This window comes from Calliphora vicina, chromosome 3 (assembly GCF_958450345.1).
Source record: "Calliphora vicina chromosome 3, idCalVici1.1, whole genome shotgun sequence".
In the NCBI taxonomy this organism is placed as follows: Eukaryota; Metazoa; Arthropoda; class Insecta; order Diptera; family Calliphoridae; genus Calliphora; species Calliphora vicina.
This window is the reverse complement of record NC_088782.1, coordinates 32480262-32502267: the sequence shown is the minus strand read 5'-3', so window position 1 is coordinate 32502267 and position 22006 is coordinate 32480262. Positions and strand designations below refer to the sequence as shown.

General features: G+C 30.5%; 1 protein-coding gene across 2 annotated transcripts in view; it reads left to right on the top strand.

Moving 5' to 3' along the window:
• The window catches only part of LOC135953420 (serine/threonine-protein kinase phg2), a 61522-nt gene extending 40327 nt beyond the window's left edge, over positions 1 to 21195 (top strand). For both annotated transcript variants that reach the window (XM_065503318.1, XM_065503317.1), the window contains exons 4-5: positions 11918 to 11966; positions 17626 to 21195. In XM_065503318.1, coding sequence (XP_065359390.1) covers positions 18016 to 19800 — 1785 coding nt within the window. In that variant the 5' untranslated portion in view covers positions 11918 to 11966; positions 17626 to 18015 and the 3' untranslated portion in view covers positions 19801 to 21195. The remainder of the gene's footprint in view (positions 1 to 11917; positions 11967 to 17625) is intronic.
• Positions 21196 to 22006: the final 811 nt, after the last annotated feature.

The window sequence follows — 22006 nt, the reverse complement described above, 5'->3', positions numbered from 1 at the left end:
TTTTTTTTGTTGTCTTTAAAAAACCAAACAAAACAAAAAAAAACGATTTTTGTATTGACTGAGAAATTTCTTTAGCCTGGCATCAGGCCAAAATAACTAAAAAAAAAACTTTGTTTAACCCTTAAAATGAAACTAAGTGTGATACAGTTAAAATAACAATATTTAAAGTAGAATTTACATATAGTATTTGTCTTTTAGTTGATGTTCGACATGAAATGAAAATAATAAAAATTTATTTCAATATGTATTGGGTGTATGACTTAAAAATACGAGATTTTTATTTTAAATTTTTAGCTTTTATTTCTTCCATCTTTCTGGCAACATATGGATTCCGCGCCAAAAGAACTGCTCATCATTTGAGCCCAGAAAGAATCAAGCCAAGTTCGGATACTCGTATCACAAATAGAGCGTTCTGCATCGATCGAAACAGATCGAAGTCGGACGGGCACGGTTAGGACAGTAAAGCGGGTGGAGCAAAACTTCCGAATACTCTGTTTTCGAAGTCAAGCGTATCCCAAATAGAGCGTTCTGCATCAACCGAAACAAATAGTAGTCGGACGGGGCATGGTTTGGACCGTAAAGCGGGTGAGGCAAACCTTCCCAACCACTTCATTCTAAATACTTTTTAACAGGTATTACAACATGTGACCAAGCGTTGTCATGATAGAATATTACGGATTCACGTCTGGCCGCAAATTCTGAGCGTGTTTTTTGGCTAATGCTCGCTTTAAACGAATCTGTTGCGTTCGGTACAGGTTCAATGTGATGGTATGCTCAGATTTCAGACCATCACAATATATAGGACCCTTTTTTCTCCCACCAAATTCTTGGAATTACCTTAGGGCCATGGGTATTTGGCTTTGGGTCTTCACATACGATCATTTACGCTTCGGGTAAAAGCAATCAGTGTGCTTCAGCGGCACTTTTTTCAAATTAAAGAATTAAAGCAAAACTTCTCGCATATGACGCTTTGTTGGAACAAAATTCAACATTTTCGAAGCAAAAATAAAAATTTTGTTATTTACATTTTAACCGAATTTGTTGCCAATCGAATGAATCGGTAGCACACACAAAATTTTTCGATTCTATCTATAAAAAGTCAGTTGATAAAGAAGCATTTCGGTTGAAGCAACCTAACGTTTGTTACCCATTCCAAAAGTTTGTAACCACAACTGTAAAATTTGGTCACTCAGGTAGAATCATTCGATTGGCAACAAATTCGGTTACTACTACGAATCTGTTTTCTTTGTGTAGATATTTACCCTTCAAAACATACGCCATCTATTGTAAATCCCGCATTTTTAAGTAATACACCCAATTGTTCTATAAGAAGCTCCTTGAAAGGCGAGGTTTATATGAAATTTATACATTTTCACTTATAAAAACCAAAAAGTATGGTTTTACTTTGAATGTTATTTTGGTTTATGAATCATGAGCTTTTTTGTCTGCTAAATAGGTGTGGTTGAGCCATAACATAATTCAGCATATGGTCACATATTCTTAATATGGAGTAGAGTTTGATACTTATGTTGGAAGTGGGTTAGATTGTTATGGCGCCCAGACATATGGCATTCTGTTTTTGTCTATGTAATCGATGATTCATCTATTGTATTAGGATATCTATAGTTCGCCTACTCTGATTTTATAACAAGGCGCCTTTGGAATAAATCTGTGGTGTAGGGCATCATCAAATTCGCTAGCTCCTCAAACTGCCTTATTTTCTTTTTTGTTTTGTGTGTGTTTTTTTTTAATTCTAAAGAAATTTCTGCTTCATGAATGAAAATATACGACGACTATACTACTTGAATACCACTCGTGCAGTGACTGTTTAACCTTGATATTGATACAAACACAATAAAACACATTTTAAATATCGCCATTTACCATGGTGGCATCAAAAACAATAGCAGACGTAATCGTCGTATTCTGATTCAAAAGTTGTAAAACTGTTGTCTACAGTAGAATTAAGGAATGCCTTTCGTCGTCATTGTTTAATTTGAGTTTGAAGTTTTTTTTTTAATTTGTTATTAATAACCATTTTTAATTGCAACAATGTTATTTGTACATGTTCTAGTTAATTAAGTTAAATTATAGTTTTCTTATAAAGAACAGAAAAAAAAGAAAAGAAACGCGAAAACGTGGAAAATGTAAATAAGAAAGTTATACATTGGAGGTGTTCACAGTTTGTTTAGGGATTATGAAATGAAAAAAATATGGTTGTGGTGAACATAATCGAACAGCATAATATTTTGTGGTTGTTGTCAAATTGTATTATGGTTCGTGTATGATTATATTAGTGATAAAATGTAACGTCATAAAATATCATAATATTATCTTATTTAACCATGATTTTTAATCCCTTTTTACAATTATTTGTTATTGATGATCATAATATCGTGTGTAATCATATTATGGTTCAACGATCGTGTTACAATAGTAGCACAACCATAATGTGTCCAACTATATTACGATACCACATCAACTGCAATGTAAAAACATGTTTATACACAATCATATTATAATTCAGCATATTATGATTCCAGCTTAACCATTATGTGATTATTTTTAAACCTAACTACACAGAGAAAACAGATTCGTATTGACAATCGAATTTGTTGCCAATCGAATGATTCGGTTGCACACATAGAATTTTTCGGTTCTAGCAACATAAAATCAGTTAATAAGGAAGAATTTCAGTTGAAGCAACCAAACTTTTATTACCCTTTCTAAAATTTTGTAGCCACAACTATAAAATTCGGACACCAAGGCAGAATCATTCGGTTGCCAATACGAATCTGTTTTCTCTGTGTACTTAATAACATGACAGTTAGGATGGTTCTTAGTTTAAAATTGTTCGATATTTGAATGTCCGAAGCTCTAACCAAATGTTTTCGATATTTGAATGTCCTAATTGGATAACGTTTCGAGGTACACATTTTATTTGAAGTTTAGTTTGTTATTTGCTTTTTTACTTGGACATTTTGAACCCATGTTAAACCGAAATCACAAATAATGTTCAAAGCAGTTTTAAATATGTAAAGGGTGTTTTTTTAGGCCCGACAGAACTTACGAAAGGGTTTTTATAGCAAAATTGTGTTCATCGATGAGGCTCACTTTTTGCTTAACGGGTATTTTAATAAAATCATGATCAATTATTTTTTGATTGAAAATATGGATGACATTGATCCGGGCTAGATGTCGCTACGTGACATATGACGATAACTTGATTTCGAGAAATGGATGCCTCCAAGGTCGTGCGATTTGACACCTCACGATTGTTTTTGGTGGGACCACGTGAAGTCACTGGTGTATGCTGATAAACCAGCAGCAATTGACACTTTTTTTTTAATTTTTTTCTGAAAATAAATTTTTTAGTTAAAAAATTTTATTGAAAATGAATTAATTTATGGTCCAAAAAATTGTTAAATGAAAAAAAATGGTCTTACTTTGGCGTTTATACGTTGTTGGAAAGGCGTTTTATCTATCTATAATTAGATATTGTTTATATTAATGATTGTTTATATTAATGACTTAGTATTCCAGATATATGTAGATCAAAAAACAGGTCATATATCGAGGTAGTCGTGGTTTTTTGCTAATATCTAAGCTATTTGTGGGTCTATTTTGTCGATTTTATATAGCAAACGAACCGTGACTATAGCGGATATATTCACCCCTATCGTGAAAAACATGTGAAATTTATGTTCCCATGAAATATTTATTTCCCTCGAAGGGAAAATTGCTATCGTGATATTCCCCTAAACTTTTCATTCACAATAGTTGATTTTGTTCGTAGCAGCTGTTTATTGTTTACAAAATTTCATCTAAAAATTTCACAACATGGGGAATTTTTTCAAGTGAACAAAGTTTATGAACGAAAAATGGAAACATATTTCATGTGAAGTATTGATTCGCGATAGGGGTGATTGATTTATGAATCAGGTATGTAAGTTATTTGCAGGCTACGGAAATCTAATATCAACATACAGACTGACAGATATTTATAACGATCCAGAATATATATATTTTATGGGTCGCAAATGATAAATGTAGAAATTACAAATGGAATGACAAATTTATATATACATCCAGCGAAAAAATGAACACATCCGTGTACAATTTGACACCATTCGGTGTCAATAGTGTATCAACCCCGTATGTGTACGAATTGTACACGAACGGCGTCAATTTGACAACGAAAAAATTACACCATTCCGTTGCCGAATTAATATCATCCGTTGTCGATTTGACAACGTTCGTGTACGATTTTATAATAAACCGTTGACAATTTGTCACCGTTTGTGTACTATTTGACACCAGACCGTTGTCAATTTGACACCATAAGTTGTCTACTTGATACCGTTCGTGTACGATTTGACACCTGACAATTTTTCCTTTCTATTTTTTTTGTTTAAATAGCAATTTCTTTATTTTTTAAACTTTTTTAATACAATACAATACTTATAAATACTTAAATATAAAATAAATATAAAAACTATAAGTTTCCATTTTGAGTTGTATGTCGTCACTGCATTCGGTGGTCCTCTCTGCCTGGATCTTCACTGACTTTACCGTCTGGATCTTCATCTGCATCAACACAAATTCGCTATCAAACACAATTACACTTTCTTTTATATTTTGGTTTTTAAACCATTTATTTGCATCACTATTACCCTTTATTATTTATTAAAATATTTATTATTGTAAATAAAATTAAAACACACTTATAAAAAGCAACTCACGTTGAAATGCGTAGCGAATAATTTAACAACATTGCGTTGTCGATTCGTACCCGTTTACAAATTGTAAACGTACGGTGTCGAAAAAAAGTGACACCTTATGGTGTCAAAATGACACCAACCGTTGTCGACTTTGCAACGTCGTTTTCCTTCAGTGTATTTAGCCACTCATGAGAAGGGTATAAACACTAAACATTTTATTAAAATTTTCAAAGTATGTCGCGTTCGCAATCGTAAGACAATTTTTTTTTAAACAAATGAGTTTACTATTGTACTTATGTACATGTTTACAGCGTTCGTCGAAAGAATGAGGGAAGAATTAAAAGAGATCCACGCAGTCGAAGTTGGGAAAAATAAATAGAAATAAATGTGAAAGACAAAATGTAAAAATATTGTATAGACAAAAAATTTGAGCATTATAGCATTACAACCATTGGGAAAAGCAGTAAAGAAGGCAAAAAATTCATTGAAAAAGTTTGAGTTATTGAAACACTTTTTTAAACGTTATGTCGAACCCATAAATACGAAGCTATTGTTGAAATTACTGGAACTAATTCTTATTAACAACGTGGCTGTAAAAAAATCGAATGCAAATATTTCAACATGACAACTATCATAAGAAAGTCATGTTGCAATTTTCAGATTTTCATTTTTCTAGATGCAGACGAAAAAGAGTTCTAGTGTTTGTAGCGTTCTGGATCTCATAATTATTGCTTATATATTAATAATAATACAACTTAAAAAAACCTTTTGCATTAAACTTAGTACTACTAAAATGTTATCGAAAAAAAGTAATCCAGAAATCTAATTTTTAATATTTTCTTTCTTACAAATGTCGCGTTCTGGATCCATATCTTAAAACATAAGTAACTATACAGCTATAATTGTAAACTGATTGAAAAATTAGCATGTATAACTGTGATATTCCTTAAACTAAGATTTTTACTATTATGCCTCTAATTTGCCAGTTGTTTGTTGTTTGAAAACGCAATTTTCTTAAAGGTCATATGCGCGATAAAATATTAGCTTGTTGTGTTGTTGTTTCACAATCTTTTATTGTTATTGTAAATAGTAGTTGTTGTGGAAAATTTGCAGTCAGGGTCAAAATGTTATTGTAGGCTCGATTACAAGGAATACTGGTACTCGTATTTGTGTAAAAGCTTGTAGTAAATGCAAACACACGCAGACAATTCTTAAGCAAAAATTGTAATTACACTGAAAGAAAAAAAAAAAATAAATAATAAATAATTAGAAAGTATGTACATAGATATAAATATTTAAATAAGGGGTAATTACAGCACTCATAACTATAAATTGTAAAGAAAGTGAATGAGTTAAATGAGGGGAAACATAGAAATGAGAAGAAAATTTTAAAAAGATTTGAAATGAATTTGAAATTTGTTCAACAAGAAAACAAGACAATTGAAAGAATAGAGAATAGCACACAATAGACTAGATTAGATGTATGTAGTTTATTTGTGTGAAACAATTTTATTTAAAAGGGGGATTTTCTTAAGTTTCAAAGTCACCCCAAACAGTTTACAGATAATTTCAATTACATTGAAAATAGTTTTGTTACCATGTCAGGCTGTGTTTTAAAAATTATTATTTTTATTTTCCACTAAACACCCTTAATAAGTCAATCACCTTTTCGTCTTATTGTCTTATCCAATTTTCCCCCAACAATGTTCGTGTTGTCAATGCTGGGAGTGTTTTAGTTTTTTTTGTTGTGTTTCATCATTAATTTTGAACGTGACTCTATTACATTACAATATCAAGGATATTAAGGACATTTTCTATTTAAAAAATTTGTTAGTTTTTCAATCAATATTTAAATTTATTTAGTTTTTTTTTGTAGGTTTTTAATTTTAATTTTAGTTTCAGTTTTGTTGGTTATTGTTTTACAAAAATCAATAAATAACCTATTTACATTAAAATTTTATATCTATTTTTTATTTTTTTTTTGTAAATATGTATATGTTTGTCTTGTATGTTAGTTTTACGAGTATTTAGATAGTTTATTATTTACTTTTCTTAAACTTGTACAAAAGGCGTTTGTGGAAAGTTTGCCAGCTGCTCGTTTGCTCTTTTACAAAATGTGGCCGGGCCTGTGTAATGAATGCGTCGAAAATGAAATGAATATTTAGTATCATGTAGATTTTGTTTTTGTATACAATTTATAAAGTTTTTATGTAAATGAAGAAATGTTTTGTAGAAAAACAATGTATGTTAAATGGACAAAAGGGGTAGAGTAAACTGTGTGTACTAGATTCTTATTATGGGGTTATTTGAAATGTTTTATGTAACTTTTTTTTGGTCTAAATATGGAATTTTAAAATTAAATTGTGGAAGCAATTGTTGTACTCTAAACTATTTTAGATAGCTCCAAATGTAAGCTTTCATTTGTTGCAAATATTTTTTTATGTGTGAGATTAATTCATTGTTAACCACATCAAATAGTCACTTGTCGGAGACGATCACCATTCAAAAATATGGGGTATTGATTATATTGATTAATATTGATTTAATCATTTCATTGATAACACATCGAAATATTGGTAGTTGACCCACAAAGTGTAAATAAATAATCTGGGTCCTTATAAAATTATAGTACGATCTAGCTAAGTCCTTGGTATTTAAAAATTAAGGAATCGGTCCAACAAAAAATAAGTAAGAAAGTATGTTCGGTCAAGCCCGACCATATAATACCCTACACTAAGTAAAAGAGAAAAAACATTTTTCTTTTAAATTTCAATAATTTATATTTTTGAGTGATTTTCGGAAGTGGGCCTTATATGGGGGCTATGACCAATTATGGACCGATCACCATGAAATTAGGTCGTGTGATTTATGTCTATATGAAAGTTTACTATGTTGAATTTTGTGAGTATACCAACATTTTTAAGCGATTTATGCACGTTAAAGTGATTTTCGGAAGCCGGTCTATATGGGAGCTATGACTAATTATGGACCGGTCGTAATAAAATTTGGTGACATGAATTTTGTATATATAAAACTTATTTGGAGCGCAATTTGTGGAGATACATTTATAAATAAAACATTTATGACCGACAAAGTCTAATTTCGGAAGGACATTTGTATGGGGTCTAGGTGAAATAATGGACCAATTTCAGCCAGTTTCAATAGGCTACGTCCTTGGGCCGAAAAAATAATATGTACCAAATTTGATCGAAATATCTTAAAAATTGCGACCTGTACTCTGCGCACAAGGTTTACATCAGCGAAATGCAATGAGCTCTCAAATGAGCTCTCTTGTTTTTATTTTCACATGTACGCAAGCACACACATTGTATAAAAACAGTCAGTCTCGCATGAGCATTGATAGAAGCAGGTTGTGTTACGCTTTTATGCTTGTTTATTTCATTATTTCAGCTAGTTGTTTTTGTTTTTGCCAGAGAATAATTCTCAACTCATACAACTACAATATCTAAAAACTGTAGTGGTGTGAGTTTGCATTTCGCTGGTTTACATGGACAGCCAGGAAGCCAACCAGACGGACGGACGGACATCGTTTAATCGACTCAGAAAGTGATTCTAAGTCGATCGGTATAATTTAAGGTTGGTGTTAGACTAATATTTTTGGGCGTTACAAACATCTGCACAAACCCATTATACCCTCCCCACTATGGTGGTGTAGGGTATAATAAAAATTTAATTTAAAATGTCCGTCCGATGTTTAAAAATAATGAAAACACGATAGGGCCTAAACGAGGAGACCTAGAACAACGAAATTTGCCATTATACGTGTCCAAAAGTAGATCAAATATACTATTGGTTGTATGACTTAAAAATGCGTGATTTACAATAGATGGCGTATTATTTGAACGCGGTTTTTGTTTACAATAAATTGTATTTTCATTTTGAAGGGTCATATCCTGTCATTTATTCTCTCTTTTGTTATTGCATTATAGTGTAAACAACAAAATTTTTTTTGCCTCGAAAATGTCGGATTTTGTGGCAACAAAGCGTCATATGCGGGAAGTTTTGCTTGACTTCTTTAATTTGAAAAAAGTGTCGCTGAAGCACACCTATTGCTCACCAAAGCTTATTGTGAATGTGTTCCATCGGTTTCAACGTGCGTGAGATGGTATGTGGGGTTCAGAAGTGGTGGTTTTGACACGGTAGACAAAGATCTCAAAGGCCCCGAAAAAAAGCTTGAAGACCAATAATTGGAGGCATTACTCTATGAAGATTGTTGTAAAACTCAACAAGAGCTTGCTAAATCCTAGGGAAATACTCAAGCATCAATTTCAAAACATTTGCGAGCAGCAGGATTCATCCAAAAGCAGGGAAACTGGGTACCATACGAATTGAAGCCGAGAGACCTTGAAAGATTTTGCATGTCCGAAATGATGTTTGAACGCTATAAAAGAAAATAATTTCTGCACCAAATCATTACATGTGATGAAAAATGGATCCATTACGATAACCCGAAGCGTAAGAGATCGTAAATGAAGCACGACCATCCAGCCGAATCGACATCAATGCCAAATATCCATGGCGCTAAGGTAATGCTCCGTATGTAGTGAGAGCAAATGGTTTCTATCTATTATGAGCTGCTGATATCTGTCCAGACCATCACATGGAACCTTGATTCATTATTGGCCTCCAAAGATGACTACTTATTTTGGCTCGGAATCCATATGTTGCCAGAAAGATTTGAAAATGTCATAGCTAACAATGGCCAATACTTTAAATAAATTTATATTGTACAAATGTTTCAAAAAAGCTAAAAATTTGAAAAAATTGTAAGTCATAAAAATATCAAAAACTATAGAACGAGGAAAATATTAAATAAATATTTTGTAAGCGATAAAATTCAATTTACCACTGATAGGTTAGGTATCCATGCAGCCGCAAAGTGGAGACAGGAAAGAAGAGCAGCTCACGTTGGTCCAGGCAGTAGGTCCCTTCGTGCGACCTGAAAGTAAAAAGATAAAAAAGAGGGACAGAAATCAGATGTGATGAAGAATTTGAAAAGTGAAGAGGAAGAAGTTCCGAAAAAGAGAGGACATTATTATTACGCACCAGTTAATAGGCGGTCATTACGTCTCTCGGCAAAGATTCCCATGTCGATATTATTAGCCAATTGCTATAAATGATAAAGGCATTATTGCACTCTAGCCTCAGAAAGACTATTTAAGGAACTATGTACCAGAAACCTTAAGCGTATATCCCCTAATGCCGGACAATGACAAAGAAGATGAAAAATGGTCTCATCTTCCTCTTCAGTTTGACAACTTCTACAGAAGTCGTAAGGCAAGCCATGCGAGGAGACATGGTTGCCATTAACCACTGATATTTTTTTTAATAATAAAAAAAAAACATATATTTTATTGGTATACTAGTTGATCGCCCCGGCTTCGCCCGGTAGCATTTACTAATGTTAGTTCTTCAAGCTTCTCCAACCCACGCACACCAGCCTGTTCTTATTTATTTGCAAATAAAATATCAAAATTTGTACTGCATACTTTAGGGAGCTATTTTATTACAGTTGACTGGACTCACAAAAAAAAGAATTTCCGAGTTTTACCCGGAATTTTTGAATTTTTTTCTTTACAAACCATCTCTCTGAAAATTTTGAATCGAATAAAAAAAAAAATCAGCCAAATCGTTCCAGCCGTTCTCACGTGATGACATTACATACATGGACCATTTCATTTTTATATATATAGATAGATAGAATCTGTTATTTGTAGACTTTGGATTTATACCCTAACACTTTTCAGATTTCCTGTTAATCATTAGATACTGACCATTTTGGAAATGTCTATTATTAATTTGAAATATGTTAATTATACACTTATCTTTTACTCTAATGTATTTTCCAGTAAATACAAAAGTAAATAAGTTATTGCTAAATTTACAATTAAAAATTATTATCTAATGAGTGGCAAATCCATTACTATTCAAAAAAGCTGCTACATTTCTAGGGAAAAAATTCTAAATACTTTAAACAAAGCACAACTATTAAACGATTTTGCAGTATGTATCTCTTTGTAATGATACAAATCGTTTATTAAAATATTCAAATACTTCAATATTCATAGCGTGTTTTTAATTACAGTTGTTGTTTTTTTTTTAATTAAATTTCTAAAATTAAAAATTATGTCAAATAACTGTATATTTAACTAAACATATTTAATTTATATTTAAAAATTAATTAAAGTTTAATAATAGAAAAAATTTTATTTAACAGTGTGCTATAGCTCATGGAACAGCAAGACTAGAGAGAAAGGTTCGAAGAGAACATATTGCAACATTAATTTGTTTCTCAACAAATTCTTAGGGCTACTTAAAAGCCGAGTTAGGTTTACAAACTCTATTTTTTTTATATTAGTAGCACAATCATAATATGATTATATTCAATCATATTATGATTCCACCTTTACCGTAATCTGGTCATGTAAAAACATGATATATTAGATGTTATTACCATATTATGGTTGTTGCTACATGACCATATTATGAAGTACTTGTGATCATGTCATGATTATAAAAAATAATACTATTTTTGTGTAGTTATCATAATTTAATTGCAGTTAGAATTATCAAAAACATAGCATAGATGTAGACAACAAGTTATTATTGCAATAAAATGTTATTAATCAGAGACAAACATTTATGACTGCGTAGAACATAGCATAGTTGCTGCAACCATGTATTGTCTCTGCTTGCAGTATTACGTTAATGATTCGTGTAAATCTCAGATATCATAATATAAATACAAATACGGAATTTCCATTTCACTTTTTGTTCAACCCTTTCTATTGCATTTGCGATTACAACAACAACAACAATACGTTATAAACACATTAATAATCTTTATTGTTAGCCACACTTCATGTCGTCAGGGGATATTTTCTTATCAATAAGACAAATCTCAGATAATTTCCCACAAATAAACAAATTGTTGTACTAAACAATATTCAGAATTATTATTAATGAATAATGGTATAAATAAAAATGTAATAATTTGTTCTATTTATGACATTTTATACGTAAAACAATAATAATGCAATAAATGCACTTTTATACTTCTTCAGTAGTTGAAAATATGAATTTATTATTTTTTTATTATTTACTTTAAATATGTGTATGATTCATTTTTAATTATTTGATTAATGTTGTATTTTGCTTCTTATATTTCTTTGCAGTTGCTGCTTTTTGAAATGATGATAAAAACGTCTAAATTTAATGCTTGTGGTAAGTTTAAACTTCATATATACATATAACTCATATCAGATTAAATGCAATTTATTTACAATTTCTTTATTTTATTATAATAGTATAGTAAAGTCTTGTAATAAGTAATAACAAATAAAAATAAAGCAAAGTAATTCGGTGTAAATGCAGATGTTAATAATTATAATAATAATTAATAAATTAATTAAATAACAACGTTGATAGAGCTTGATGTATAACACAATTTGTTATAAATAATTTAGAAATAGTGAATAATTAATTTACTAAAGAATTAGTTACTCAATTTAAAAAACGAATTAATGAACGACATAAAAAGTTCTTAATACGTTTATATTGTATTTGAATTCAGGATCATGTCCAACTAGCTCAAATTTTGTAAAGCATAGCTCCAAAACAGAAACTAAAGGGTTTGCTAGTCAATTGTTTTGTAGATTGTTCGGGACTTAATCTGATCAGAATATTTCTGTTGAAAATTTAATGATGGACTTTGTTTTCGAATATTTTTTAACATTATCAATACTTGAATTGTTAACTTTAACGTTATTTTTTGTTTTTCTTTAACAATAAAATATTAAAAAACTGACATCAAAACTTCATTCTTTACTTTTAAAAAAAAATTAAATTATTCGAATAAGTCGATTAATTTTAAACGTGTGATCGAATTATTCGAACAAGTTAAAACCTCTTATTCGAATTATTCGTTTTATTCGAACAAGAGCAAAATCAAATAATTCGAATACCCTAGTAGTTAGTGAAGCCTTTTTTGCTGTTGACCTGTGTAATTCATCTGTAAGTAAATAATCTTTTTTTGACACTTCGAGAAGCTAAACTACACATCAAGTTATTAAAAATAAATAGATAGAACTAGTGGTTTATTGCAAAAACAGAAAAAAAACTTGTCATCATTATTTGAAACAGCTATCAGTCAAATTGAAAAAAAACCCAAGGCATTCCCGTTATTTACAACTGTCAACACTTGTAGTTTCTACAGCAAAATAATTTAAGAGAGTGTCATGTGTCCAACGCAGCAGTATTTGAGACGTACAGTCAACGACAATGAAAAGTTTACGTAGTAGAAAATAAAGATTTTAATTTGAAAATCGTACTATTATGTGGGACTAGAAAATAAGTGACAGCTTTCTTTAGAAAACCTGTTTAAATCATTCCTTGGAAACGATTTATAATTGATAGTAGGGAATTCTAATCACCCTATTCATAATTTGTTTTTAAATTTATAGAGCAGGCACCGAACATGATCTGTTATTTACCTTTAAATAACACAAATATCAACGAAGTTCATAAAAATAATTACAAATCAAAGCAATCACTACCTGGTCAGATTACAACAGATAAATAACATGTATAAAATGATGTTATAATCCAAGTTCCAAATTCTCTTTATGCTAACCGCTGGTATATAGAGTAATGGCTTTATCGTTGCAATTTTCTAGTTACAAAAGCTTTTTATTTATTTATATAAAAGTTGAAAAATGTTGTTTATAGAAAATCTAGAAACAACTGTCCTAGAAAGAATACAAACAATCAAAGAATTTGTATCACACTGTATAGTTAACTTGTTGTTAATGCCCAGACAGCCAAGTACAAATAATAAACTTTGGTTGTTAAATTGAGCACTTGATACGTTGTGTCGTTCACCAACAGACAGGTCATTATTTTGTCCCTAAGTTGTTAATATGACTATTAGCAGACAGCTCTAAATACAATCAACATTTATATAAAATTTATTTTAAAACATTCATTAAAATGAAAAACAACCTCTACAACAGTGACTTTTATTACACAGTACAACATTTTTCAGTTCATTGCTTTGGGACTCAATTCTGACAATTGCACGTGAAAGTAGCCCCAAGAATAAGAACTTCTGCATCATTAGTTTTGTCAAGTTGGCTGCCGTAATAATTTAATGACCATACGAATTTTTTTTTCTCAAGGTGGATTTTTATAACTTTTTCTATATTTTAGCACGGTTATATCTCGTATACCGTACGGAATATCTCTTTTGTGGCTGAAGCAAAGTTGTAGATATTGAATAGTAGAAAAAAAGTACCGAACATACCTATCCGAAAAAGGTGCACCCAGTGCCTTAAAAATCGCAAAAATGCCCATTTTTTAAATTTTTTTAACCAATTTTTCACCTTTTTTGCTCAATAACTGGATTACAAATCCAATTATGGACCGATCACCATGAAATTAGGTCGTGTGATTTGTGTCTATTTGAAAGTTATTTATCATGAATTTTGTATGTATACCATAATTTTTAACAGATTTATTCACTTTAAAGTGATTTTCGGAAGCGGGTCTTATATGGGAGCTATGACTAATTATGGACCGATCATAAAAAAAATTTGATACATATAATTTGTTCGGCCCAAGGACGAAGCCTGTTGAAATTGTCTGAAATCGGTTCATGATTTCACCTAGCCCCCATACAAATGCCCTCCCGAAATTGGACTTTATCGGTCATAAATGTTTAATTTATATATGTATCTACACAAATTTCGCTCAAAATAAGTTTTATATATATAAAATTCATGTCAAAAAATTTTATTATGATCGGTCCATAATTATTCATAGCTCCCATATAAGACCCGCTTCCGAAAATCACTTTAAAGTGAATAAATCTTATAAAAATGATGGTATACATACAAAATTCATGATAAATAACTTTCATATAGACACAAATCACACGACCTAATTTCATGGTGATCGGTCCATAATTGGATTTGTAATCCAGTTATTGAGCAAAAAAGGTGAAAAATTGGTTAAAAAAATTAAAAAATGGGCATTTTTGCGATTTTTAAGGCACTGGGTGCACCTTTTTCGGGTAGGTATGTTCGGTACTTTTTTTCTACTATACAATATCTACAACATTGCTTCAGCCACAAAAGAGATATTCCGTACGGTATACGAGATATAACCGTGCTAAAATATAGAAAAAGTTATAAAAATCCACCTTGAGAAAAAAAAATTCGTATGGTCATTAAATTATTACGGCAGCCAACTTGACAAAACTAATGATGCAGAAGTTCTTATTTTTGGGGCTACTTTCACGTGCAATTGTCAGAATTGAGTCCCAAAATCATGTGTTGTACTGTGTTATACAATACAAATAATTATGAGTATTTAAAAAAAATACCACCTGATGCTTTTGAAATTGTAAGTAAATTTGACAATTTACTTTAAGTGATACGCATGACTTTGTCAACAACTTTTAATAACGACAAGTTTATGCTTTTAGTTCATATTAAGTAAATTAACTATTAAATATAAGACAATATTTAAATGTGTATCTCTTAATATTTATAACAAAAAAGGTTAAAGTAATGAAGTCAAAGTCTTTCGTTTGTAGTAATTCATAATTAAAATGTTTTAGTCAATAAATGGGGACAATGTCAAGTGTAAAGGGGGTTTCCAGAAGATGTGGTTTATAAATGAAAATGGAAAAAGGCTTTGTGAAGAGTTGTATAGAGAGGCATTTTGGTCGGACGGACATTTTGTTCTACATTTTTGTTCAACAAAGAATAATTGGAAAAAATTTCATCCCTTAAGTCCTTCTCTCTAGGCTTCATTATACAGTCGGACATGGATAGATCGTCTTAGAACAGCGAAATGCAATGAGCTCTCAAATGAGCTCTCTTGTTTTTATTTTCACATGTACGCAAGCACACACATTGTATAAAAACAGTCAGTCTCGCATGAGCATTGATAGAAGCAGGTTGTGTTACGCTTTTATGCTTGTTTATTTCATTATTTCAGCTATTTGTTTTTGTTTTTGCCAGAGAATAATTCTCAACTCATACAACTACAATATCTAAACTGTAGTGGTGTGAGTTTGCATTTCGCTGTCTTAGAACTTTGTAAGGACCCAAAATAAAAGTTTTTGATTTCGGACAAACAATTTTTTTTTTTTTTTGTAATTTTTTTTTTCAAAAAATTAAAGAAATATCAATCTAAACTATTTGGGAGACATTTTGCTAAGAACAATAGATAATAAGTTACATGGATGAGAAAAATCACCTGTTTGGCCAAAATGTCAAATTTTGACCCCTTCCAATTCAGAGAGTTCTCGACCGATCTTGTTGAAAAATTGTGTCTGAATTACTATCCAATAGGAGTGACCTTGGTTCAATCATCCCGATCGGAAGACATCGATTTCAAAAGTTGGTTCATTTGAAATGAAATCCCCCATATGTATAAATCAATATTTCGATGTGTTACAAACGGATTGAAGAAAATCAATGTAACACCCACCTCTTTGGTGTATTTTCCGGATGTGGGCCTTATTTAGGAGATATGTATAATTATGGATCGGTAGTAACTTAATTCAGTAGTATTAGTTATTCATACATGAAATAAATTTGTATTAATTGTTGTATAGGGCCGAAACGAAAGCATCTAGCAGATTGAAATTTTGGTATGAGAAATTGCTTTAAAAACTGTATTTTTGACTTTATGTTATGATGGTTTAATTAAGTCGAATCAAATTTGTGACCAGAATCAAAACTTAACCTATAACAGGTATCGTTAAAATTTTCATTTGTATTAGAATCCAAAACAATTTTTGGAAATTTCGTTTTTTAAAGAATTGAAAATGTAAAATTTGAAATTTGGTATCAAATTATAATGAGTTTCAGCATTTGGTTTTTAAAACCTTGAGTGCATCGAAAATAGGAAAATTGAAAAATAAGGTCCACCCTAGTGTAGGAATTCCAATATTTATACCCTACACCACAATAATGGGGATGGTATTATGCGTCAAACGCCCACATTAAAGTATACTGATTGACTCAGAACCACTTTATGAAACTGAAATCGGTCCATTATTTTATCTAGCCCCCATACAAATTTCGTACCGAAATAGGACTTTATCACTCATAAATGCTTAATTTATATATCGCTCCAAATAAGTTGTCACCTAATTCGGTCCATAATTAGTCATTCTCCCATATAGTGCCCTGTTATGGAAATCACTTTAACGATTATATATCTCTTAAAAATTTAGGAATTCAATAAATCTCTTAAAAATTTAGGAATTCAAATATAATTTAACAAGTTAAGTTTCATATATGTCGATCAGTCCACAATAGCTCACAGGTCCCATATAAGGCCCACTTCCTAAAATCACTCACGATAATAAATTATTGAAATTTTGAAAGAAAAAAATGTTGTTTTTTTCATTTACTCAGTGTAGAGTATTGTATAATGTGGCTTGATCGATCGTACTTTGTCACATATTTTACAATTAATGTTCTTTGTAAACGTCCCCATCATCAAGTGCATTCTGTCAAATAATCCACAAAACATTTATGCTTAGATGTGCACTTTTTTACGTTCCCATAATTTCTGCATACAAAAATAATACTCAAAAGTACTCGCATCAAGTTCTAATTTAAATACTTGGAATTTCATATATCAGCTAGTTTGCTTTAAGATGAAGCAATAAAATTTTGTAATAAATTTTTAGTCTTAAGATGCAATTCGTCAAATAGACATCAATTGTGTTGAAAAAACTTAAATTCATTCTTAGAAGTTTTAAATTATTATAAAATTTGTATTATTATTACGAGATTTAAATCCTCATTTGTAATTGAAAATAATTTAACTTTTCTAACAATTTTCGTTTTCCGTTTCTTTTCAGAACACTCATTATAATACCAGCAGTCCATTTTTGATCAATTGCAATAACCTGCAATGCGGTACCAGAAAACACGTAAAAAATTATTTAACAAAAACAACAACAGCAACAACAACAACATTTTTAACTACACAACAACAATAGCAATAAATTTATACAATTATCGACAAAAAGACGACATAAAAGTACAACAAATATTTGATACATAATTAAGCAACAAAGCAAAACCAAAATCACAAAAATATTCTTAATTTATTTGATTTTCAAAAGGAACGCTTAAACTAAAAACTATTGGAAATTACTAAGATAAAGAAAAAAACAACAACAACAACTACTACTTAGTCTAGGCTAGACTAAAGTAAGGAGGAGAAAGTGTAAATTAAGTTTAAGGTCATGTTTGAAAAACGTTCGATTTGGGGTTTAATAGTGGGACTTAATGTCTGCATACTAATATGGTTGATCTCAGTACAAGAGCCAGTTATGTTTGATAGCAACACAGCGGTCATCAGTAGCGGCAGTAGTAATAATTTTATAATAAAAGCTAATACAGGAGGAGGAGGAGCAGCAGTTGCAGCAGCTTTAGTGGCGCAACAACAAGTTAGTGCTGGTGGTGGCAGTGGTGGCTGGGGCAGAGATCTATTATCCAAACATATGCCGGCCGCACAAAGTAATGAGTATGTAGATGAAATGACGGGGTCTGCCTCAACATTAACCACCTTAAATATTAGCAACAACCAAAACCAAAACCACAATAGCAATAATAATAATACTAATAATTATAATAATAACAATTTAACAGCAACCACAAAACAAACCTATGATGTAAAGACCACAACAAAAACTAGCGATTTGTCGGCGGACATGCAATCACTCACCTCTAGTCTGGGCACAGGAGTGCTGGATTTTAAAATCAAACCTACACCATCATGGGCTACACTAACCGCTGTCTCATCAGCACTGCCGCACGAAGACTTCAATCAATTGATAGATTTACACAACTTTCAATTTCTCATGCCCCAGCCTGTTTGTGGCAATCACATAGAAGCCTTAATTCTAATACATTCAGCACCGAAAAACTATGAAAAACGACAAGTCATACGAGAAACCTGGGGCAGCATAAGCCATCATACTGCAGAGTCTCCGCTACGTGTACTATTCTTGTTGGGCGCTGTTGCCAGCCAGCAAGTACAAGAGGATTTACAACAGGAGAATAATATGTACAGAGACATAATACAGGGCTCGTTTATAGATGATTATCGCAATATGACCTATAAACATATAATGGCCTTTAAATGGTTTCTGTACAGTTGTCCGCAGGCACAAATTTTGATTAAGGTCGATGATGATGTTTATGTAAATACACCACAGCTAATAAAGTACCTTAAAGAACAGCAGCAACAGCAGCAGCAACAGCTGAAAGAAATGTATAATAATGACAAACCCACCATTGCTACAACAGTGACGACACCCAACACCACCAACAACACCACAACAAAATCTTCAATATTTCATAAACTCAACATCTTTGCCTCCGAAACGCCATCAACACCAGCCTCATCCTCATCTGCATTTAATGCCTCACAAGAACTCTTCAATCATCCACAAAATTTATTGTTTTGCCAAAAAATCATCGGTTCATTGGTTAAACGTTCCTATCGTTCGAAATGGCGTGTTAGTTTTAAAGAATACTCCGAACGTTATTATCCACCCTATTGCCCTGGCTATGCCATTATCTACTCACCCGATACTATCTTCCGTCTCTATTCGGCTGCTCAAAATTCCAAATATTTTTGGATCGATGACGTGCACATAACCGGCGTACTGGCCCAACAAACGAATACAACTATAACCACCTCATCACATTATGTACTGTACAGTGACGAATGTGATCAAATTTTAACGGGCAAGACTGATCTCAGTAAAACGGAATTTCTATTCGCCTGGCACAGTATATCAGCGCAAAAAATCAAATTACTTTGGCATCTGCAAATGATGGCCATACACACACTGGATGATTTGCACTACAGCAAACAGCAAATGATGAATGATGATGATGTCTATAAATTGCAACGGCAGCCAGGAAATGAGAATGATAATGATGATGTTGACAATGATTTAGTTGATAATAATGGAATTTCATCATCCTACATGTATACCTCTGCGAATGGCTTCAGATAGTAGCCTGGCATTAAAAACTAAAACTCAAACTCAAACACACAGAAGAAACACACAAAAACGCTTATATTACTTTAGTCTGTTTTAATTTATAAGTTTATTTTTTTTATAATATATCTCTATAATACACATTTATGTATAAATATAATTTATGATTTAAGTTAGTTTACGAATTTTTATAAATGTTTCGTTTAAAATTTGCTATAGAAAACGAAAACGTGTGAAAAGAGGAAGGTAGTTCTGTAGTGATTGGAAAGAGATCATAATTACTCTATAAATTTCTCTATAAGTTTTCAAAACTTTTAAATTTTGTTTGATTTGAGCCTGTGAGTTTTAAAAATCATACTTTCCCAATATTTTCTTTTATTTTAAAGCTTAAATTAAGCTAAGGATTTTGAATAAATGAGCAGCTTATTAATAAGAAAATTATTCTCTTTCAACTTATTTGGTTTTTGTAACAAATATTAAACGAAACTTGTTTATTTTTTAAACTATAAATTAAAAACTACTATGGCTTTAATTATGATTTCCTTCTATATATTTTTTTTGCGGAAATTAAAACTATAAACTAACACTACTCTACAGCATAAATTATTTTCATTTGTAATACATCTTTTGTAAAAACTAAAGGATTTTGAATACGAATCTAAAAAGAAAAGTATCTATCCCCACTAGGGCCTATTACATCGGCCTTTTAAGAAATATATGAAACAGTTTGGCTTAGTTTTGAGAGATAATAGTTTTCTTTAAAAGATTCGCATTCTATAAACCAAAGTTTATTACAAAATTTAAAATGCAAATGAAGGTTCTGTAAATTTTTTTGTTTAAAAAAATGTCTCGAGTAGTGTTATTATTTAATAAATTTTAGTATATTATACAAAAATAAAAAAAAGAAAATAAAGCAACAAAATTATACTATACATTCGACTGTTTTCTTCCAAAAAAATACTTTAATTAATTAAATACTTGTTAATATATAATAAAATTATTTAAATCTAAGTTTATTTTTACTACATACATATTATTATTTTTTTTTATATAAAAATTCAGTTGTTTCCTTTAATCTCAGTTTGTAAACCTAGTATATAGTAAAAAAATAATAATAAAACTATTTCAATATTAAATAAGAAACTTTAGTTTGTAAAAACCAATCTTATTCATACTATTGAGATCCTATTTTAAGTTAAAAATACATTTTTTTTTAATAAAAAAAAAACAAAAAAGAAAAAAAATTTCAAACAACCAAACAAATAGTTTTTAATAATAAATTTAAATGTATTAAACAAAAATGGAGTCAAATAAAATAAATTTTAATTATATTTGCAAAAATTGTTGTAAGTAAAATAAATGAACTTGAAGTTGGAAATAAATTGAAATGTAAATATGTTTATATTGAAATTTTTAGAGATTTTTATAAGATTCATTAGAAGATTGTGTATAGCAGCTCTGAAAAAATTCGTTTAATTTTAAATTGATCTAAGTAGTGAAGAAAAATAAAAATCGTGATACATATAAAGTCAAATCAAACATAAACAGCCTAATTTATAAATTGTACAATAAGGTTTTTTTAAAATTTAGCAACATTACCAAGAATTATGGCCCCTCAAGGGCAAAGGTTCAATAGAATTAACTCTTAATTAAATTTTATCTCTTAGCCATTCTATTAAATTACTGATTATGAATTAACTCAAAGGCTTAATTCCTAAGTTTGAGAATTTTTTTTACAGAAATAATTCGATATTGAATCGAATTTATTGAATGACTCAAACGGGATGAAACGAAAAATTTCGATTAAAAAAATTAACTTTTGAACATTTACTATTCTGAATTCGATAATATTTGGTATAAATGCTTTCGATATTTGTTTAATAGATGCGTGCAAAACACTTAAAGAAAACGGAAGATACCTTCTTTTTATGCATATATCCTTTGTTCATGCAGAATATTTTGTTTCAATGTCCTGTGTTCAAAAGAAAAGGAATTTTTAGAAAAATATATTAAGTATTACTATGAGACCAATATTGTAGAAATTGGATAAGCGATTAAATAGATATATAAAATTGAAATTTATTGATTTTACACCATTCTGATATAAAATATTGTTACGTTTTAACCTTTTCAAAACGTTTGGTTTATTTCCTTTAAATAAACCGGATACTTTTGATTGCAAATAAAAGCCGTTTAGTAGTTTAAAAATTGTAACAACTCT